This window comes from Oxyura jamaicensis, chromosome 7 (genome assembly GCF_011077185.1).
Source record: "Oxyura jamaicensis isolate SHBP4307 breed ruddy duck chromosome 7, BPBGC_Ojam_1.0, whole genome shotgun sequence".
NCBI lineage: Eukaryota > Metazoa > Chordata > Aves > Anseriformes > Anatidae > Oxyura > Oxyura jamaicensis.
Genome location: NC_048899.1, coordinates 3,691,092 through 3,713,673, shown reverse-complemented (window position 1 = coordinate 3,713,673; position 22,582 = coordinate 3,691,092). Strand labels below are relative to the sequence as shown.

General features: G+C 41.7%; 1 protein-coding gene across 3 annotated transcripts in view; it reads right to left on the bottom strand.

Moving 5' to 3' along the window:
- Positions 1-22,582, bottom strand: part of STAT4 (signal transducer and activator of transcription 4) — a 41,002-nt gene that overhangs the window by 8,890 nt on the left and 9,530 nt on the right. For 2 of the 3 annotated variants that reach the window (XM_035330867.1, XM_035330866.1), the window contains exons 4-15: positions 13,752-13,850; positions 12,864-12,956; positions 11,073-11,151; positions 9,391-9,476; positions 8,807-8,958; positions 7,405-7,563; positions 6,417-6,509; positions 5,467-5,526; positions 4,065-4,082; positions 3,892-3,985; positions 3,130-3,174; positions 271-354 (exon numbers count right to left, since the gene is read on the bottom strand). In XM_035330867.1, coding sequence (XP_035186758.1) covers positions 271-354; positions 3,130-3,174; positions 3,892-3,985; positions 4,065-4,082; positions 5,467-5,526; positions 6,417-6,509; positions 7,405-7,563; positions 8,807-8,958; positions 9,391-9,476; positions 11,073-11,151; positions 12,864-12,956; positions 13,752-13,850 — 1,062 coding nt within the window. The remainder of the gene's footprint in view (positions 1-270; positions 355-3,129; positions 3,175-3,891; positions 3,986-4,064; positions 4,083-5,466; positions 5,527-6,416; positions 6,510-7,404; positions 7,564-8,806; positions 8,959-9,390; positions 9,477-11,072; positions 11,152-12,863; positions 12,957-13,751; positions 13,851-22,582) is intronic. The other variant, XM_035330868.1, reaches the window with a different exon arrangement.

Here is a 22,582-nt window from a genome sequence, read left to right as displayed (position 1 = left end):
TGCATAGCAAGATATCTTGTCTTTCATAGCATATCAAAACTGCCACGAGAGCCAATATTTCAGCTTCTGAATAGAATGGCTTAAACATTGCTGCAGGTCTGTGTAGGCCTCTGTCCAGAAGTGCTGGGTATCTTGCATCTGCTTATGGTTATTGCGAAGACAGCACCTAGGCTGCATGTACCTGTGGTCTGGCCCCACACAGTTGTTCGTATGTAGCAAATGAAAAGTGATTTTTGTTCTTGCCACAGAAAATCTGTCAAGAATACTCACTTCCAAATTTATAGTCAGTCCATACAGGCAGACCTGCGTTTCGAAGCTGATGGAGTGCAGCTCCTCAGTCACCATATGAGGGCCCTGAGGGAATAAGTAAATTATAAAACTGCAAATGCATACTTGGTATTTAACGCTGTCTTGGCAAACTGCTGAGATGACATAACATTGCAAGAAAACATATCAAATTCATAAGTAGAGAAAGGAAAAGAAGGAAATCCTTTGTTAAACTGGGATATCAAACTAGTCCAGAACTCTGGTGTTTGTTTTGTTTTTTGGGGGGTGAATCTTAAAAAAAATAAAAATAAAAAATCTAACAACCCTAGACATTGTTAAAGCAACGTATTAAAATTTTTAACGTTTGCTTTTAAGTTGTTTTAAAATGCTGCTTTTAAGCATGGTGTTGCACACACAAATCCAAGTTTTTTTATCTGATAGAGATCGCCTCCCACTTTTCCTAAAGTCTCTATACTGATCGACAGTTCCAGTTCAAGCACAGATGTTAAATGTCAAGAAACAAGCCACACAAACACAAAAACCTGTGTTCTGGGATGGGGGGCTACTTGCACATAAAGACACGGCTCCTCTAACTGCTTTTTCTTAAGTACACTCAGATGGTACTAGCTGAACAAATGGAGGCCTAAATCATTAATCCAAAGTCAGTCTGGTATACAAAAAGAAACAAACAAAAACCCCACTACATTTCTCGGGGAAAAAAGAAAATCTGTTTGTCATAGTTGATTAGTTTGTCATACAGGCACTTTGTTTTGATTACAAATGAGCGTAGCTCTGTAAACATCCAAATTGCTGCCTCCTGGGAAGCAGATCTTTCAAAATAAGTTTCCATCCCTACAAGTCAAAATATAGAAATCTTTTTGCACTTTTTCCTGTGGTGTTCTCCCCCCACGCCCCCCTTCAGATATTTGATTTTGTCGGACTTCTTAAAAAAGGGAACAAAATCTTTGTGTTTCTGGATCAAAACGCTTCCACTCCATTTACTGCAATACTCCGCTTTGAGCCCATGTAAAATCAAATTGCTCCTTGGGAAAGTACGCTGTGGCCTTATCTTTCCCATGAATTCCCCTCCTTCAGGACATGTGCAGGATGCTGTAATAAAAGATTCTGTATAGATGAGAGGTTGAGACCACGAGATGCTCTGGCACCTGGATATTATATCTGGCTTGCTAAGGAAAAATCCAGTTTAGAGCTGACTGCTTTTAAATGAAATACTCATCCATCAAATGAACTCAAATGTTTTAATAGAGGTAGAAACAGTCCCGCTCAAAAAGTTGAAAAAAGTTGCTTAAGCTCCCCATTCCTCTCCTGCCCTGTTATGATTTTGAAAAAATCTTAAATTTTGGAGGAAAAAAAACAAAAAAAACTTATAGGTAAAAAGGCATTTTTACATGAAAGGACAAACCTTAAATAGAGAGAGCTTCCCTTTTATTTTTTTCCCCTCTCGGTACAAGTCATACGTATCACCTATGCTCTTAGCTTACTAAGCATTCTGTAATGAACCAAGTTTCTTAATTATTACGGCTGCTGTTAAGTGAAAAACGTGTTTGTGTTAATGATTTCAGGCTGTGCTTTGACCACGGAGAAGCTCTACTTGTGGAAACCAGTTAGCAGTGAACTGTGTGTCACAGCTCAGATGTCCTAATTCACCACAGCCCTATATTTGATATGGCTATAAAGGCACAATACGTGAAAGTGGGAGTAAAACGCTGCCAAAAAGTAGAACACTAACATTTTTACGCCTACATTTCTTGCGTTTGCGTGTCTCGATGCAAATGACTTTGTAAGTAGCACAGCAACTGGGAGGCGAGCTTTGAGTTTCCATCTTGCAAATCGGTTTGTAAGTTATTCCATTCAGAAACGGTGTGGAGCACACTCAGGTATTTTCTGCCTTAGGTTTTCACTTATCCCTGCCGATCACACCTTTATTTTGCACTTGGACAGCTTGCACGGAGTTTCATGCTTGCATAGGAACATCTGTTTGGGCTGTGGAGCTGGAAGTTGGCTTGGGCTGGGCACCCCCCGCAAGAGTGCTGGGGTTTTAGGCCCCTCTACTGGGCAGCAGTCACTAGCAGGGGCTGCTGCCCTCGGTGAGGTTGATCCATGCGCCCTGAGCTCGGCAGGGTGCGGCTGTGCCCGCAGCCTCGTGTGTCGTACCGCCGGCGGGCCACGGGGTGCTGACGTACGGCTAGGGTCAGCTGCCATGCCCCTGGGCACGCGTCTGGGCTCAAAGCGAACAAAAATCCCTCCAAAAGCTGATTTTTCAAAATGTCAGTGCTTGACCAAAGAGAAGGCCTTACAGGGGAACACACAGAATTGTAGAATGGCTTGGGTTGGAAGACCCAAAGACCCTTAAAGCCCATCCGTTTCCATGAACATCTCCAGGGATGGGGCAGCCACAGCTGCTCTGGGCAGCCTGGCACCCCCTGAGTAAAGAATTTCTTCCCGCCTTCTGATCCGAATGTCCCCTCTTCCATTTTAAAACAGTTTTCCCTTGTCCTGTTATTATCTGCCCATGTAAAAAGTCACTCTGCATCCTTTTTGTAAGTACGGAAAGGCAGCAACGAGGCCTCCCCAGATATATTTAGATTTTTACTTCCTACCTTCTACCGTAACTTTTTAATGCATAAATTAGAGGCACGTAATTAAAATTTCTGAGTACTTCTGAAAAAGTTTTCTTTATGCTTACACAATCATATGATTATTGGGTTCTGTACTTATAAGGAGAGGATATATTTCAAAATCTAATTTACTTACATATGGTTGCTGTTTGATTTAAATAAAATCCAGTCTGAAATACTTCTGAGAGTAATCAAAAATACCGTCTAAAATAAATCCACAAACCTCATTTCCTTTGCTTCCAGCACTTGATTTCATTTCTTTTGGTTGCTGTATAAAGCAAAACAGAATTCATGTGGCAGAGAAACTACAGAAGAGCACATAAAGAATGCTATTTGTAACGCGATGCTCTTAGCGTAATAAGGATTTATTTAGAATATACAAGCACGCTCTAATGAAGGTTCTGACGCAATGCCTTGAGAAGCCCATTCTCTGAATAGTCTTTTCATAGATGTTTGAAGAGAATTTTTAAGCAACTAACTTTATTATCATAGAGTAAATGTAACAGAGTGTTAATTAGGGTGCTTGCAGAGAGTATAATACAAAAAAGAAGTAAAGACCGTCAGTCTCCAGCTCGTTTCGCAAAACTACAATGAAGCGCTGCGTGTGTGGTGCAGCCCCAAAAATACCCTAGGTGAAGGAGCCTAGTTTAAAGGCATGACTCACTGGGGTCTTAAGTTAGAGAAGCAGTTCTATAGTCTTGTAAAAGACAGTTCTCTCAGGCATTAATTTCAATCAAATCTAAAGCATTCAATTCAATCAATTGGTGTTTGTTTTTTTTTAAATCAATTTCTGAGGAGCTCTGTGAAAATATGTAATCTCATTTTAGAGCCGTATGGAATGGGAAAAAGGGGTTCTAGGAGTAAACCCTCTGTATCAGGAAGAAGAAAATGAGCGACAATACTACAGTTCTCCTTGCATAGCTTTTAAATAATATCTTATTTCTTTACCAGAGGTGCACGATGAGAGAAGAGCAGTCAAACTTACCAAATGTCGAAATTCTACCGACAGACTTCCATTTGCCGATTCATCCATGTTCATAGCTTTCACATGCGTTCCACACAGAACGAATCTACGATTACTATGGAGGGCATTACACTTACGTACTCGGATAACATCACAATGGATCATTTAAGAAATCTCGTATTTTATTTTCTTACCTGACAGTTGAAACATTCCTAAAATAGAAGAGGGGTGGGGAGGAAACAGATGGTGAATCAGTAAATGTGTAAGCCATGCTTGCACCGAGAAAACGTATCTCGAAGCAGTATGTTTTGCCTCGTCTGCTAAGGTTAATACATATTACCAATACAACTGTACATCCATGAAAACGATAACTGAAATTTCTTCTGTCCAGTTAGACTTTTGCATCTGTCCAGATGCAAGCAGTGTATCATATCTAGCTTTTTTCTGCTGTAAGTGGATACTGGAAGCTGCTGCGCTCTCTAACTGCCTCCATGAGTGTGTCCTGGGACAACAGAAGCCTGTACAGATAGGTCACGGCGTACTAGGGGTATGTGTACGCAGCGAATGGGACAGCACACAGCTTTTGAGAGAAACAGTTGTCTTCTCTCCTGCTGCTTCCCCACCGGGTGTTTTCCCTCCTTCTTTTGGGCCTATGCCATGTATCAGCATGAGCAGAGTGATTTTTAGGGGGCCACAAGGAGCACAACAGCCAGAACCTGGCAGATAGCAGGCGCCTGTGGCTGGAAGGGGATGGTGAGCAGTGAGGGCTTGGATCAGCTTTGCTGATTTTGAAATCGTACCCTGACAGCACGTCTTCTGCCTCACGTTTTGTCGTGCTAGAGGGCCCTGACCTATCTGCAACCAAGCTTACTCTGCAGTCAGGACTATTGCATTGTACTGAAAATCATAAATCCTGCTGAGAAGACAAATCAACTCAAATAGAAATACTAGAGGCAGAGTTAACACTGTTTTCACAAGGATAGCAGAGACAGGCTCTGAGATGCCTTTTGCTCAGGAAATCACGACCAACACACGGAGCAGGGGTTTCTGTTCTTGTGGGATTGCTGTAAGAAATAATGGGAGCGTGAAGGATTACCAAACCCGTTAGGAAGGAGGAGTTCACTTAACAGCCTTAATTTCAGGCAGAGGTAAAACTCTGTAAGCTGCCATATGTGCTAATTACAGCACCAGATTTCCAAGCTCAAACTCTGTGTACTACTTGGAGCAGCTGCACAGACAATGGTGGAGATACTAGCACAAGCAGAGAGATGCTAAACCATAAATGCAACATAGCTTGATAGAAAGTTTTCATGTGATGCCACTATTTATAACTGATGAATTTTATTTAAGACATGAAGCAGATGTTAAATGAACTTTGTCTCCAATTTCAATACAGCAATTAAAAATAGCAGCTTACTTTTAAGAACACAAAGAAATCTTTCACATAAAAAGCACCACCCTGATGTTTTAGCTGTGTGTTTTTTTTTTTCCTTTGCTTTTTAAAACAGACTTTAAAGTAGATAGAGTAGCAACTGAAAAACCTGTGTTTCTGCAGAAAGCAAGTCGTCTAATATCCTCACTTTTAAAGTTTCTTACTTGTCGATAGTTGCTTTCACTCTGATCTGGTAGTTCAGCTCTGGCAATTTAATTAGCAACCTTCAAAACAGAAAATGTAGAAGTGAATATTCTAAACCAAAAACTTTAACAACTAAATTAATCACCAGAAAATATTAGAGACCATTAGCTCCACACCACCGTATCTGAAATAATTATAATCTGAAAACAGATGAAGCACCTAGGGTTATATCACAATTTGCAGGCTCCTATATGTGAAAGAAGGGATAAGTTTTTTTTTTTTTTTTTTTCCAGTGGCGAATGTTTTAGTCTCTCTGAAAGTATGTGGAAAAGTTAGTATGTGTTTGAGGGAATGGGTAGAGAGACATCAAAGGTAAGAGATGGATTTGTGTGATCTGCAGCTGCACTGCACTTTCCTCCACTCCTGCCCACGCTGCCCCCTTCCCTGCCTTCTTTTTGCTGCTAGACGGAAATGAGATGCGAGATCCTCTCCGATCTTACCTCTTTTCACAAAGTCAGGCAAGGAGCTAGTGGGAGAGAAATAACTTCTGTCATTGATGCACCAATTACACACCTCCCAAACTGCAGAGGTTTCTCCCTCTTATATGCTGGCTTGGCTCTGCGTATTCTGATCTTGTCTTACATGATGTGGATCACCACTCGCTTAGTTTGCAAAGTCATTAAGACAGCAATCCAATACATACAGAATCCTGAAGGTGCTGGCTTTTGGCCACAGCCTGCCTGTCTTCCTTCCACTGGTTTGCACTTCATTGTCACTTATTACAAGTGGCAGGTTCTGTGGCCTTTAGACCCCTGCTCAGGAAAACCCTCCCTGGAGTCAAAAGAGGCTCTCAGCCTGACTGGCACAGTTCTGGCACTGTTCTGCTTTGCCTTTTAGATCCTGAAATGGACTCCTAGGATAAAATGCAGTGTACAAGGGGATTAATTTATATCAGATTTCCTTTCCTTACCTTAATTTAACAGTGAACTGTATTAGCGTTTTGAGAACCATTGGCCTCTGGGGGTGTGTTGGCATGCAGGGCTGCCTTTCCACCACAAATGAACTAGGGTGAAAAGAAATGAAACAAATAAATCGCTAGGAATATGCATAAATTAATGGTAATAATTGGGAACAAGGGATAGTGCTGTTATCTCTTAGGCTTATTTCTCTGCAGAAGCTGAAGCGGGTGGCATGTATTCCCACCCTAAGTTCTCCAGATGAGTTGAATTGTTCCCACAGGGAACACATACCTGGAATACATTAGAAACCAAACCACAATCAAATTCTGTTAGCCCAAAATATCAGTTGGAAGATGTGGACTTCGATCAGAACCATAAAACAACCTAAAAGTACACTGAACCAGCTTCAATGAAATTAAGTAAACATTCTTTTTTTTTTTTTTTGTCTTTCCATTTTTTTATAACAGTTAACCATGCTCTGCTTTCAGAGGCAGCTAATAGAACAGCTGTGGTTTATCTCCTTGTGTAGCCAGTACAAACCAGAAAAGGAACGATGATTTTATACACAAATATAAATATACATGATGATTTTCTATATGAATAGATGGGCAAATTTAGGAGGGAAAAAAAATCATAGATTTATAGAATGCCTTGGTGGGGAAGAAAAAAGACAAGGCACAAATTGGTACCTGTCACTTTACTACAAAAACTTCTCAGCGGTATGTACATGACTGAAATAAGTGGGTTTTGTGTGTTCTCTTAGAGTCAGAATTTGACCACAAAACCTTAAGTGCAATAAACAAGAAGCTGCCTGATACCTTCAGCTTCTACGAGTTTTGATGACAGCTCTACATACTCTTTACATTGGAAACTCAGTCTTTGAGATCCTTGCAGACTCAGCCGTTTTTCCCTTTTCTTTTTACCAGCATGGTTTCATTGTTGCCCATAAACTTGTGTCGGTGCGAGCAAAGCAACGGGGATTTACAATGGCTTACGCACTTCCGGAAAAGGTTGTAGAGCAGGAAATTGACTTTTTCCAGCAGCTGAGGTCTTTGCACTGGGATAGGATCCCCGTCGTAAGTCAGCCTGGTCAACAGTTCATCCAGTTTTTCTAGTTGCCTTCTAACTTGAAACAGACTCTCTGCCAACAGTGTGAAACTACAGCGAGGCAACAGATTAGTTTGCAGTCTTGTACATAAAGCAGTTATTGGAACGTAATTCTTACTTAGGGAAATCAGAATTGGTGCAGATTAGTGCTTCCTAGCTTTATACAAACTAAAGTCTGCTCATCTTTTGTTTACAGCAGTATATAAATACATCAGACAAAATTTCCTCCTTTACTTTCAAAGGCAAATATCTCCCAAGAGGCTTCATCAACAACAACGCAACACTGGCTGCGATAATTTAGAAGAAATACATACACTGTCCTGATGTTTTGTACGCAGGGCACTTCTGTCAGGTTTATTCTTGCCTACAGCTCAGCTGCTTTTCAAAGCGTGCTCTTTAAAAGGTAACATTTATATAAAATGAACAAGTTACCAAGACTAAGGAGGTGCATTTCTCAGAAATGCAAAAACGATACCAAGGAAAATCAAATCCAAACATACTGATAGTTTAACAGGACACGTATGTATTAAAATCATGTTTTTAGAAGTTTTTAATGTGCTCATTGGAGGGAAAAAATGGTACTTCATTGGGAAAAAAAGAAAAAAAAAACAAAAACACTTTTTTCTTTAAATATTAAAAAAAAATAATAAAATTATTGGTTATTCCCCTTCTTTTTTTCTTGTTCTTTACTTCACAGTTTCCAAAAGAGAAGTTAAATAGGAGAGAAACGGTCAGGACATTGACGTTCCCTGGCTGCATTATCTGTTAAATCTAGCACAGTTTTTGTGTGTTGCCTCCTTTAGAGCCTTGTTCTGTTACCACCATGGGGCGTACTTCAGCCATTCAATTCCTGTGCGCTTTTATGTTTGGAGGAGTGATGCACCGAGTGAGTCAAAGCATAAAGTGTGTCTACCCAGCTCCCGCCGAGATAAAACTCCCACTGTCCTCGGTGACAAACTCATTCAGCTCAGTTCTTACTCAAGCAAAACTCCCTGGGGAATATGCATCGTGTATCTGCAACAACCGTCAAAACAACAACAAAAAAGACCAACTGCAGGGGCTCAGGCTCAGCAGTTGGCTCTAACGTGGTTTATTTTAATAGCAAACCGTTGTCCACCAAAGCAAATCGCGCTTTTAGTTATTTACTTGCACAGCTGCTCGTGAATGTGCTGGTGTCGCAAGGTAGCAAGTCAGCCGATCTGAAGGAATGATCAGCTTGTGTGCGTGGGGCTTGCTGTCAGGCGGCAGACTTCCTGTGGTTTTCAGTGGAAACACAAGCTCAGTGCGGGCTTACCAGTTCTGGAGCTGATCGAGCCCCCCGTGGAGAGGACCCCCGATGCAGGCGATCTGCTGCCGCCTCTTCCAGTCTAGCAGCTCCTCGGTCAGCATGTTGCTCATGAGCATGTCGATTTCATGAATCACGCGGCCGATTTTGCTGAGTACTTCCTGCGGCATAGGAAAGATGTCACAAATTCAACAGCTGTCATACAGCGCTGATTGCATTTTTTTTTATTATTATTATTGATGATTAGACTACCTTTACTTCAAATGACGTTTATTTACTCTAAAAGCTGCAGCCTGTCAACCAGGTTAACCATTCAACACGGCACATGAGAGGTCCTGTGAAGTCCTCCCCTTTCCTCTAAGGTGTGCAGAAGCACAGCCCTGATGGGGCTGTTGCTTAATTGCCAATTTCTTACCTGCTAGTCAGAAATCGCCCTCAGAAAGCCGTTGGTGCATGTGCAACTCATGTGCTCTTTGCCTGCCCTTTTGAGAGGAGAACTCAAAAAGGCGCACATACGCATTTGAGTATTCGGCGTGTGAATAAGGGGAGAAAGCAGAAGAACCACAGCACAGATGACAAAAGATGTCACTAACCTTTCTCTTGTAGTCTAATGTATTGAGCATAGCCTGCAACGCCAACATTTCCTGTTTAATGAGGGCACTGTTTTTGTCGCTCTGCTCTGCAGGGGAATGAAAAAAATCACCGGGTAAATTCAGTACAAGTGCGTGCGTGGGCGTGGGGGTGTGCACGCGTGTTTATAGGAGGTGTTGGGGGGAAGCCACGACCTGACTGCAGCATGAACTAGTGAAAAATAAACTGCAGACATCGATAGATTATGTAACAGTGTATTTCATTTGAAGAGGCTAACGAATACAGCGTTAAGCTAAGGTTTTATGACTCCATCTTTGAGATACACGTGTGCATTTGGAAGAGGAAGAAGGTAGGAAAGATGGATCATGAATACAAATCTATAAATTTCTTATTCACATGTATTATTTTATACATCTGGCTTTCAGCGATTGGTCTGTGCACTATTGGTGTCAGCAGTTAGGCTAAAGCTCTTGGAACTTAAGGTGAATTACGTCTGGTTGAGAGAATGAAGTTTAGGCATTTGAAACAGAGATAAAGCGTTCAACACCATGGGGATTTCAGCAGCCAGGAGTAGCGATCGCTAGGTACTTCCCCCTTTCTGTAACATATCCTTCTCTGGATCATGCATTAGTTTTGAGCTTCCCTAGTCTTGCCACATGCTCTCTCACATATGGCTCTTCCCCCACCTTTTGCTCTTGCATTTTCATGCTACCTTCAGAAAAGAAATCGGTGCCAACTGTGTCTCTGCTGAGCTCCCGATTGATGTCTCCTCGTTACATCGGAGTATGTGTTTCAAGAGAGAGAGCCCAGTACCTGGCTGTCAGCTCAGCCACAGCAATTGCTCACATACGCGTCTTAAGGCACTTCAAGCTGGCTGTGCTGGCATCTGGCATTTGGTGACACAGTGAAATTGTAAGCCCTGAAAGTCACTTCTGTAAGCGTGTTTTATTTTGCAAGTGGGACAGTTTTCAATCATCTACTTGGTCAATACATGTGATCGGCCTGGTGACCAACACCTCATTAAAACATGGCCACTTGATCTCTTTCAATTGTTTGGCCATATCCAGCCTTAAACATATGAGAGCAATATGTTTAAGAACCTGGACATGTCAAGGCTCAAATATCTCTACATGTTCAAAGGGAGGTGACGCGAAGAAATCTGAGCAGACACGAGTGGACCGCAGTTTCTTTTCTGATAAAGATCATGCAACTACTGTTGCAGTGTGCAGATCTCAACCATCATAGGTTGGGTGAAACATGCATTCAGAGTGCTTACCAGTTGGTTGTCACCACTGTGGTCAAAAAAGAACAGAAAACGAAATTAGAGGTTAAAAAATTACTTTCGCCCAACGCTACTCTGGGAAATAAGAGTCTCTTCCACGTCCTGTCAAGGAAGGGCCAAGTCAATCACGAAGAAATTGAAAAACAGGTTCTTTAAGAAAATTACTTATTTTCATCCATTATGCAGCTTATCGATAGAAAATAACTAGATCAATAAGATCCTGTTTGCCCTCTTAACCTCACAGAGTCATTATACCCTAGACTACAACTTTATATAAAAAATCCATTCTTATGTTTCCATGTAGTATCTGGGTAATGCACAGGAATAAATCCTGAGACTGGTTTCTGGCCATATAATCAGCCTTTTCCTAGAGAATGTAAAAAATGTTACAAAAACTCTTACCTAAACTTTGTATTGTTTTATACCTGAAGTCAAATTCCTCTTGCAAGTCTTCCAAGTATTTGACATCTTGGTCAGTCATCTTTCCCAGGAGAGAAAAAAGTAAGAAATTAGTTGGGTGTTCACAGGGACATAAAAAGGAATTTGTTCTGTAGTGGCCAAATGCATAACGTGGTATTTTCCTTTCCTACCATTTGAAAATCTAAATTATTATGCCAATACTGTAACCTTCTTCTTAGAACCTTAGAGCAGGGCAAATTGGTAATTTTGAAAAGTCAAGCAAGTTGGAACTAAGGAGAGCAACAGAGTTCAGAGACTTTATTTTTACAGAAATACTTAGGAATTTGGGTAAAGAAACAAAACAATTTGACTGCTTTGGTTTTTGCATGGGTTTCTTTTCAACAGGGTTTCTTTCTTTTCCTACAACAAAAAGCTTAGAAGGTGTTTTGTGGTCGCCATTCAGCACACAAAGATACTTCACAAAAGACAGATGAAAAGAAGGAAAATGTAACTGTAGGAAATCATCTGGTTTACTTTGAAAGTCTGTTTATGTGCTGTTTATGGGAAGCCTCGATCCTGCCAACAGCTCATAAACAATGCTTTTCAGTTCCCTGAGATATGCAAGTGAAGTGTTTGGGAAAACAGAAAAAACTCATTTGCTAAATTAGGACACAGGTAGCAATTCTGTTTTCTTCTGTATTTCAGAGACTAAACTTTTAAATTATATGTGTAAGGTATGAAATTACATACACAAGGAGCTGGCTGATTTCTGTGTTCAGCTTAATTACCTATTAAAAAACCATTATTGTACCTAGAAAGTACTCTCCTTTTTTCACGGTCTTTCAGGGCTGGCTGCACTTCTCCACATAGATGCTTGCTAGGCACAGGCTAGAAGAACAGTGTGGTTGGCTGCTGGGTTGCAGCGTTGGATGCTTTTGCTCTGCAGCTCTTATAACATTGATAGAGGTCTAGTACCACGTTGCTCTAAAGCCAGCTTTATCCTTTTAAGAGTTTCATCTCTCTGTCCTTCTCTGTGTAAGGAGACAGTTATGAAGGAGTGCTACTAGGACCTCTTTCCAGTGTACCTGACGTGTTGTTCTTGAATGGCATATGGACAAATATTTCAAATGTAATTCTTACATTGAGTCTGCTGCAAAGCTAGAACTGGGGCTGGGACAGCAAAGAGGCTGTAGGTAAGTGGAATCCGTATCCTGCCTTGAAATGAACGGGCAGTTACTCTGTGAGCCTTTGCGGTGTCTTTGGGATATAGCTACTGGGTTGGCTCTGCCCTACTCTGCCCTGCAGTGATATGACAAACTTCTGGAGAATTGTTACCATCAGCTCCCAACGTTCATGTCCCTTCATGTCTCAAAAACGTGTGATTATGTCACGTAACCTTTAGCTTTACACAGATCCTGGTATGTGACTCAGAGGAAGGCTAGCTACTCCTGATGATGCTGAAGGAGATGGAGTCACAGAAATAGGTTGGTTGAACCTCACATCTATTTAGAGACCGTAGGTATGTTTGTACTGTACTCAGTAGTCCACCTGCAACTCACATAGGGATGAGCATGATGGCTGTAAAATAGGTAGCTCTTGCGCTGAACACAGAGCTGCTGTCAAAACCCACCTGAGAATCCACGTGCATCACGAGTGCTTAGCCTGGGCTGAGATCCTGAGAATAATAGAGTGGCTGGAGCAGCACGTGGCATTGGCGCTGCCTGGCTTAAAGGTAGTTGAGATGTGTCTATGAAAATCACGGCTTTGTAGACAGGAAACAGGACAACAAAATACCTGAGCACTGTTCTTGATGGCTGACACCTTGTGTTCTACATTTCTTTGTCGTTCTGAAACCACAGAGCTCTGCAAAGACTTTTCCAGTGGCCCCTAGAACACATTGAACAGGTAATACTTGGATGAGCAATGACGAGTGACAGTAACTACGTGGCAAGTCCTAGCGCAGAGAGGGAATTCACAACCTGGAGTTCATCTGGCTGGGGACTGGTCTAAACAGCTCCATCTGTTTAGTTCCACAGATCTGAAAAGCATGATTCTTTAACTTTGTAATCAGAAAGATGAAAGGGTGTGGAGGTATACTGCAGACATTGAACGTCTAGTAAATTTAGGAACTTGACACACATTGATTCGATTTCTAAAAAAGACCGGTATTGTGGTATTCATGTAAGAATACATATAACATCCACAGGTTATCAAAAGAACGCACTTGTATTTAAAAATATTCTGCGTGGGTTTAACCATATAAATTTCCACAAAATGGCCTTATATGTAATTTAAACATTTCTTTCTTCACGCAGTGTAAAACCCATCAATGCCTTGTAACATAGAAGATGGAATGTCTGTTGCATTGCATAATTGATGTGAATTAGTGCAATGCATAATTTAATATATACACATCTCTTTTGCAAAGAATAATCTCTTTAAAGCCTTTCCCACAGATTAAAGTCTTTGAAGATTAGCTGTGGCATAGGAGTCACTTATAGCAATGTCTGCAGCAGTAGAGCCACTAATGAAGTACAAACAGGAGTTTAAAGAGCAACATTTGGCAACCCCCAGTGTACACAAATCACTCCAGTGGAATTCATAATAAAGAGGACAGGATTCATTCCTAAAAGCATGCGAGCAGATTAACATGGAGCAGATTACTGAAATGTAATTAATTACCTGTACAGGCATGCTGGCTGCAGCCAATATTCTTCTTTCTTCTCTTAAACAGTTTGAGATGATCACCGCTATATGCATGGGATTACCATGGTATTTCCCCTGCAAACACAAGTAAATACAACTTTTAAAAATTAAGAATTTAGGACTGCCCTCTGGAAATTGCAAACTGTGTGATTTCACTGTCTGAGCACAGTTTCGTGTGGGTGAAAAAGACTTCCCTGATGTTCTCGACCTTTGCTAGTCTTGGTTCGGCTTTGCAGTGCAGCATCGCTTAGTGCCATTGTCATAAAACACTGCTAACAACGTTCTGCAGAGATTATAAAGATATAACTCTGAGATTTACATCATTTGAAGATCAAATTGCTCCACTGCTAACACAGCTCTTTTGAAAGGGCTTTCCTGTCAGCCGATTCTGTGCATGATTTTATCACGTTTTCCATTTTCAATAGGATGCTGCTGTTAGCCTGTAGTGCTTCTGCCAACAAAAACCTGTAAGCATATCAATACGGTAGTGGTGTGTTCAGAAAGGCCTCCTCAGCATAAAGTGAAAGACTGAAATTTGGTCTGTGAACAATTTATCTCCTTCAACAATGTATGTGAGGCGAAGGAAGAAGCAGCTCTTGTCCCAAGTCAAAGACCCCAAACTCTGTTTTTTACACGGCCGTAAGTAAGGTGCAGAACTGCTGACGTGTGACTGAGAAATGGGTGCAATTTGAAAAAAAATATTGGTTTGTGCTATATTTATCAAATTGGAAAGCTTGAGAACTCAAGCAGCATCTTTCATGGTGATACATTTGTTCAGTTTCTCAATATCCTTCATGCCTTTTATTCAGTGCTCATGTTTTATTCAGTCAGATGCCCTTTATTCAGCGTTCATATATGCTGTTTTTTTCAGCCATTCATTAGAACTAATCCAGTTCTTTTATCTTCCTGTACAGTTTCCTCTTTTAGACTTGTGCTTTTTTCCCTTCTTTCTGATTAGTTTTAGTCTCATTTTACTCTGCTGCCACTCAGAAGGTTGTTGTTGTTGTTGTTGTTGTGTGTTGTTTTTTTGTTTTGTTTTTTTTTTGCTTTCTCTGAATCTGGTGGGTTGAATTTCTGCACACTTAAACCAATACTTTATTGTCCTTAAATATCTTATCCCAATTGCTCTACTAGAAACCATGGATGTGAACACATCTGATAAAAATGTGAACACGCCTTTTATATTCAACTATTGCTGTGGCAGTAAGCCTATATTCCTAGCAGCTTTTGCTAGACAAAACCAAATAATTTCCTAGGTACTTTAGCATGAAATCTAAGTAATCTGAAATATTTGTTCACGTGTTTTGACTTCCGTTACAAGGTAAAGGAATGTTACACTAAAATGGTAATTTTAGTCGCAGAGACTTGGTTTGAAGTGCTCAGCATTAAATACCGCGCTGCTGGTTGTAGTCTTACTTGAGATAGAGCCTAAGGTGAAAGACGTAGGACTTACAGCTAAGCGAGTGATGTACACAGTGTTATCTCCAGAGCAGCTTTGACTCTCACGGCATTGCTGGCAATAAAACCACGCTTTCTGATGTCTCCAGGGTTTCTGAAGTCTTTTCGGGAGAAAGATAAATGAGGTACATGCCCAAGGTGCAATCAGCGTGCGTCCAAAGTAGCCCTGGGCTGTGCCTCGTTTGCTCTCCTGAAAAGCAGTTCAGGATGGTGCTGGGCTCCAGCAGCCCTCTGCAGAATGGGACTGAGGGGCTGGACTGCGACCTGGGGAGTTTCTCTGAACAGAGGAGTGGTGACCAACACCGCCCAGCAAACATGTCTCAGGTGAAATGTTAAGCTCTCCCTCTGTGCCAGCTCCTTGCTGGGCGGTGAGAAGGGATTTAAATTCCCTCTGCTGAGCTCGGCCTCAAAGGGTGGTGCCGAGGATCCGCTGTTACTCATTTTCCCTGCCAGCTTCGGATGCTCTTGGTTGTAAGGTTAGTAACTATGTTCTCACTGCATCCATCTTTCAGCACAGCTGTACCAAGGGACCAGGAACGTACCGGCAGTCCCCTTCACAGCACGTATTCTCAAGCTGTCTCTGCGTAGCTCCAGGATGTAACTTTGGGAATAAAGGAGCCGGGGAAATGGCTGTGACCCTCCTGCCAAAGATTAAGGGCACAGCTTCATGGGGCTGAAAGTAGGCTCCAGCATCAACAGCTGGAGCTAATTAATTGCTGAACTGGTTTTCTGCCCCTCAGTGGACTGAAACAGCTCAGGAAAGGATGAGCTGATTGTTGAGGACTAGGACATGTGAAGTCCTGAGGAGGGGGCAGAAAAGGTCTGCCCTGTTTCCGCCTCAGTAGGTTGCGTTGCTGAGCCTCGTTTGTTTGCACCTTGACTGGAGGAAAAAAGTCATCTTTGTCACAAGGCTTGGGATGAAAGCTGTGGTCAGAAATCTTTAACTGGTGTGTGCATTGATCAGTTGGCTTCTAATTGCTGCTGATATAAATGTATATATAAATAAATATGCAATGGTACCCCTGCAAGGTACCTGAAGCAGCAAAGCCTGAGATGTGTTTAGCCTCTTTTTTTTTTTCTTTTCTGCCCGACATAATTCGAGCAGCGTAGAACAGAGTGGTGGCACCCAGGAAGCACTTTCAATGTAAAACACAATCGGGCAACAAAAAGGTCTTTGGGCTCCTGAGGGTCTTCTGGATGCAGGAGTGTGGAGACCTGGATTGCAGTATGGGGTTCCAAAGAGCAGGGGCAGAACTGCTGCTGTTCTCATTACTGTGGGCTGGGTCTCTGAGTCTGTTTTAAGCTTTGAACGTAAGGAGGGAAACCCGGCAAACCAAAACAGGCTGGAGGAATCAGCACTGAAATTGCTATCCAAAAAAACCCTGTGGAGCCTCCAAGGATCGATGGTTGCCTTTTGTCTTTGCTGTGTAACAAGAAGGACTGAAACGAAAGCTGTTTGTAATGAAGTCAAGAAGAAATTAAAATCCTCTCTTGGAGCTGGAAAACCTATCTACTTAGAAAAGGCATTTCAAAGAACCTTGTGACAGTGAGACATTTTAAAATCCCCCACAAAAATGCCAGGTGTCAGGGACTTCCCTAGCATGTCTAGATACCATTCATTTGCAAAACATTCAAAAACTCGTTCTCTCCCTTGGTTTCACTAAGGGAAAACCATCTGAATCAAGAGATGAGGAGGAAATTAACTTTTTTTTTTTTAATTATTATTTCTTTTCTTTTTTTTTTTTTTTTCCCTTCTGTAACTCATAAAGCCCCAGCAATAAGCTCTGTAATGCTTCCCTTGCTTCTGCCTGCCTGGCGCTTTTTCAATTCCACTTGATTCAGCCTGCTCTCCCAGCAGGCGCCTAGCCGGTGGACAGAGATCTGTCAGGGCCGTAGCCCCCCTCACATCAACGCTGGAAGAACGCCCTGCAGCTGCTGTGGATCGGCAGCACAAGTGCTTGTGACGAAAGGAGGGCAACGGGCCTCTCCGAAACACAGATGCTGGCTGTGGGCAGCCAGCCTCCTAGGAGGGAGATGGCTGTTCAGCCTCCCTGCTACCAACACTGCCCTGGCATATGTTGGTACAGATGATAACCTACAAAACTGAAAGCTTACAGATTATAGATTGATATAAGAACACAAATTATAGCACTAAATACCTTAATTGCAACTTGTAACAATAATTACCAAAAGGAACAACTAACGTGTTTGATGGTCAAAATAATAATAATCATTGATTTTTTTTCTCCCCGTGTTTTATACTTCTCAAAGGAAATTGCACTTCAAACCATGCCAGCCGGTAGTGGTATCAGTTTACTGTAAGCTCTTGTTCTTCTCTACTTCCATTTTGCCTTTAGCTGAGGAATTTGCTCAGGATGAACTTGGCTTCCGAGTGGCAGCCTGCAAGTGATTGCCTCTCATTGAAAAAGTGGTGTCAGTTTGGAAATAAAGGAAGCTTAACCCAAAAAGCAAGCTTGAGGAAGGGGAACCCTAACTTTGTGTAACATGGGCATTGGCAGCTGGAAAAGACAAAGGGTGTAGAATCTGCAGCTATGCAAAATAGTATTATTAGGTTTAAATGACTACATTTATAGAGGGAAACTTACAATCATGTTTTTATAAATACCAACAAAGAGAAGCTGGGGATTCACTTTGCATCTGAAGTTTCAAATGGCAGCGTTATTCTTATCTGCTAAGACGACTGTAATTCAATTCCTGTAATTCAGTTCTTAGAATTATTTTTCTCCTCTCCTCTGTTTTGATGAGGTCTTTCATGTCATGATTTGCAACAAACAATCTTATTTGGACCTTTTTTTTTTTCTCAACAACTACCAGCATGATGATAAATTTATACGGGGGAAATAAAACTTTCGTTCTGAACAGGTGAAAATTTTATCTGAATGCTGATGACGTTTGCTAGGGAGAAAACCCTCCTACCACAACCCAGAATGCTTTGTCTCGACTTCAGAGAGATCTGTTGTGATAGCATCTTATTAGATCACAAGGAAAAACACAAAAGTGTTTCTGCACAAACAGTCTAGACATTATAGTGTGCAGCGTTCACCTCCTTTAGCTGAGTTTGAAAACAGTTTGAGCTGTTTGGGATATTTTCAGATCCTTCTCAGTGGCTGGAGAAATGCGTGATTCTGATTCCCTAAGTCATCAGATCGTGGAGAAACTTGAAAATGCGTGTTACGAAACTTGCAAATACACGTGGCTTCAGAAAGAACATGAAGCAGCTGTCCATTTTAGTAGTGGAAATGTTCAGGGAAGAATTTTCCTGGGAAGAATTAAGAAATCTAGGCCAGAGATTCACTGTCTTGCTTCCCCCTGCTCCCCTGCCCTCACATTTAATCCCTCCCACCCCCCCAAAAAAATGGAGTGTATTTTCCTGTGGCTGTCTCCATCACAGACTGGATCGCTCCCAACCGTAGTGATGTTGGCCAGCTTTCTTTTCACGTGTCAAAGGTCTCTGTACCACACACGTACCTAAATGACTACTTACATATGCACTACTTGAGTACCCTGCCCCTGTTTTCAGTGGTAAAAGGACAGGACTAGGTGTTACTGTTGCTTTCTGCATCTGTTGTACAAGGGTGTAGTGTTCAACCCTGATAAAGTCACTCAGGGTTTTACCTGATTATCTCCTCTGGTTTTCGAGATGACTTAGAAAGGTCTTGAGGAGATTTTAGTGCTTTCTAATTCTGAAAAAAAAAAGTGTTTAGAATTTGGTTGTCCCCCGCTTTTCTCCTCTCTCTCTCTCTCTCGCTTTTTCATAAAAACATCAGCTCTATTTTTTCTTGTTTCTGCTAGCAAAACCCGACTTTATGCCTTTTAAGTGTATACAATAAAATCTTGATTGGAGGCTTGGAACTGTTAACCTGTTACAACAGTTGATGTGTTTGTTGAAGTTGAATGAATACTTAAAGAAGCTGATGGAAGGGAGCTGGGACAGATAGGGAACAGGATTACCAAGTCAAGAATGAACGCATTTCCTTCCTTGTTGCTTACTTGTGATACCCTTATTCTACCAACTTGAATACTCAGCATCTTTCTAGATAAGCAGATATCTCATCTTTCATGTAATGAAAAAAACAGAGGGAAAGAAAAAAAAAAAAACCTTTTGCCTATCGTTTTATTTTTGTTAGAAAAAAAAAACAACTTGGTATATTTGTGTGTTGCAAAAAGAACTGTGTGGGTGGGAAGGCATAACCATGCACGCTTATTTCCCGTTTTCACCTTCAAATGTGACAAACAACATTTTGCCTTGATTGATTTTCTGGGTTTGTTTATGCATCCAGGCAGAAAGTGTAACGGAGACAGTAGTGGAACACCTATCTCAGCGTACTGCAAGGACTAACCCTCTCTTTGTAAAGCACCTGGGTTGGTTTTTAATTTAATTTAATTTAATTTATATATATATTTTTTGAAACCCTGCATTTAAACAGTTACTGTTGTTACTAAAAATCTTTTTCTAATAAGACGACTCTGTTTTTATGTAGGTCTTTAAGAGGAAGTACTTGTGACACGAACTATTTAGAGTGTTCTGCTCTTATTTTTAGATTTCCCCTCCCCCTTTCAAAATACCTACGAGAACTCTAAAGGCAACCTCGTTCTTTTAGACAACTCCTGTGATGTGTGGGAAGTTCGAAAACATAACTCTGCGATGCTGTACTTCTGCTTTTCTCGTACAGTGTAACTCACAACTTCCAGAAGATCATAAATATTTATGGGGTGTAAGCAACCAAGGCAAAAGTTGGCAAAGTTGTGAAGGCAGAGGTCTTTTCATTTATTTATATATTTTCTGTCCACCCCCTAGTTTGCCCCCAAACTCCACGAAGTTCCCCTCAACCGACAGAACACTAAAAAGAGCCAAGGAAGGCTCTACAGGAGCAGCAGATTTCTAAGCAGCTGGGGGGTGGCTACAGAAAACATGTGGCTATAGGTCTCATCATAACCCGTCAGATGAATAATGTAGCAATGCAACATAGTGAAATGAAATGTGTTTCAAAATAAGATCAAAAAAAGTGCCATGTTCCCAGCAAAAGAGGGCAACCAGGAGGGGGAGAGAGGTCTGGTTTTTATTTCCCCTCCCTCCACCTTCTGGTCACAGAGACCTGAGTACTATTACCTAGTCTCTGGGGCAGATGTTTGTCTGCAGCTGGGCCCTCACAACTCCAGAATGAGCGAAGAGCACGAGAGGTTTAGTTCATTTGCCTGCGGCTTTTGTTTTTTGTTTTGTTTTTAACCTCTGCGTGTAAGCTAACTCTTATTCATTCTACAAAAGCAAACCGGTCTACAAAAGGAACGTAAAAATACTTTCCTTCTAGTAAGAGCTTCTTTCAGTCTTATGTTAGCATCCTCTTACAAAACCCTTCCTGGCTGGTACCCAGCAGCTAGCCTGCAATCACTAATAGCAGAGGGTTGGCTGGTGAGCATGTGGCCTTCTGTCCAGGGTTTCCCACTTGTAGGCCAACATTTTTTGTAAGCGGCTTTAATGGTGGAACTTGGAAACTCACTGGGGACAAGGTGCTAATATGAAAAGTCATTTCAATTGTATTAGCAGAATGCACTGGTTCAGAGCACGTTTTCTACTATAATTTGTTGCTTTGCTGCTCTGGCAGGTTACACGAGCACTAAATTGCATGTAAATAACATTTAATTTTTTTTTTTTTTTTTTCCTGTGCTGTGTTAGAAACTTTGTCTATTTTGTTCCATTCTCACCCAGTTCTAAGCCTTAACAGGAAACTGCAACTTAAACATCAATAGCTTTGTTTCCAGTCTTTGCAACTGTTTCTCATCACAGTGCTTATTAGAAATATTTGTTAAATATCAACCGGAATATCCTATTTCAGATCTAATGCTTTTTTTTTTTTTTTTTTGTCAATTTTCTTTGATGCACCAGAATCAGTGATGTTAGGATCTCTCATGCTTTTCCTTTCTGGCAGAGTGACTCGTGGAAACAGTCACCTGAACTGAAATAAAAACCTTTATATGTTCACGTTAGTTCTGCCCGGAGAAGCACGAGGATGTTCGGCTCTGCGTACAGATGGAAACGAGCTGTGCACTGTAACCGAGAAACTGAAGCAGGAGCAAGAACACACTGCGGTGTTACTGGTGTAAGTAACAGCATGGAAAGCAAGGTGCTGTTTGTTCTACTTAGAAAATTCACGTAGGGTGAGTTTTACATGGAAAGACATGCCGTAAGGTTAAGATGTGTTGGTTAAGACGACAGGAGATAGCTAAAGATGCTATTCCAGATTATCCCGTAAAAAGTAGGGCTGTGTAGTAGGACCACGTATAACTGAAGTATTACTTCCTGGATTCACAGTGCTTCCAAAAGTTCATTTTGATATAATTGGTTGGTGGGAACCAGCAAATGAGGTGAATCTGTCTGACCTCTCTCTTTGCAAGCAGCCCCCAGGCTGCTGACGGTGTGCACACAGGCACGCTTACCCGGGCAGGATCCCCCCTTTGCCTGCCCTCCCCTCATCTCAGGCTCTAGCGGGGCTGGTGAGTGTGTGAAGTTCACCGATACCTGAGACTCTGCCGTGAATATTAAATGAAAATCATGAATATACATCGTTCACAGCAAAATGTTCCCTAGAGCGTGCCGTACCCTCATTAGCTCAGAGTTCGATGGTAAATGAGCAACGTAGGCTTCCTTCCTCGTCCTGAAATCAGTTATTTCACTTGTATAAAAGATTTATGTAATCCGATTTTCCCCTGAATGTCATAAACAGTGGTGAGACACAGATGCCTGTTGCCGTTAATGAGAAGGGATTTCTTTCAAGAGTTATCTTGAGACCAGAGCATGAAGATGAGCTGCAATTACGAGCGGGACGATTCTGGGAATTCCTGCTTTCTCCTGGTGTCATTGTCACGCACCCATTGCAAGGCACAGCCTGGCTGTGTCTCTGAAGATTCTGGTAGCTCAAGCGTGGCTCAGGGAGCCAAGCCAAATTTCCAGCTCCACTGGGAGAAAAAGCAAGGACACGAGGAGTTCTGAGGTGAGAAATGCCTGGATAACTCAGAGACCTACACACATCCCTAGGTGGGCTGGTGAGGCACCAGGAAAGCAGTGGCCATCGCAGATTTCCAGGCTACTGGGAGCTTCCCAGTGCCTTGCCTTGCCCCCCCCCCCAGGGACACTGCAGCCCTGCTGCCCTCACTAATCAAGGGTTTTAGCCTGTGAGTCAGCAACATGCACAGTTTCTGCCCTAAACGAGTCTCCGTAATTTTGCCAGTCTCTTTGGTCGCTAAATCTATTTGTGTGTTGTAAAGAAGCTTACATCAGGGGCAGGCATAGTCATTTCTGAGACACAATCTTCATAAAGCCAAGATGTAAT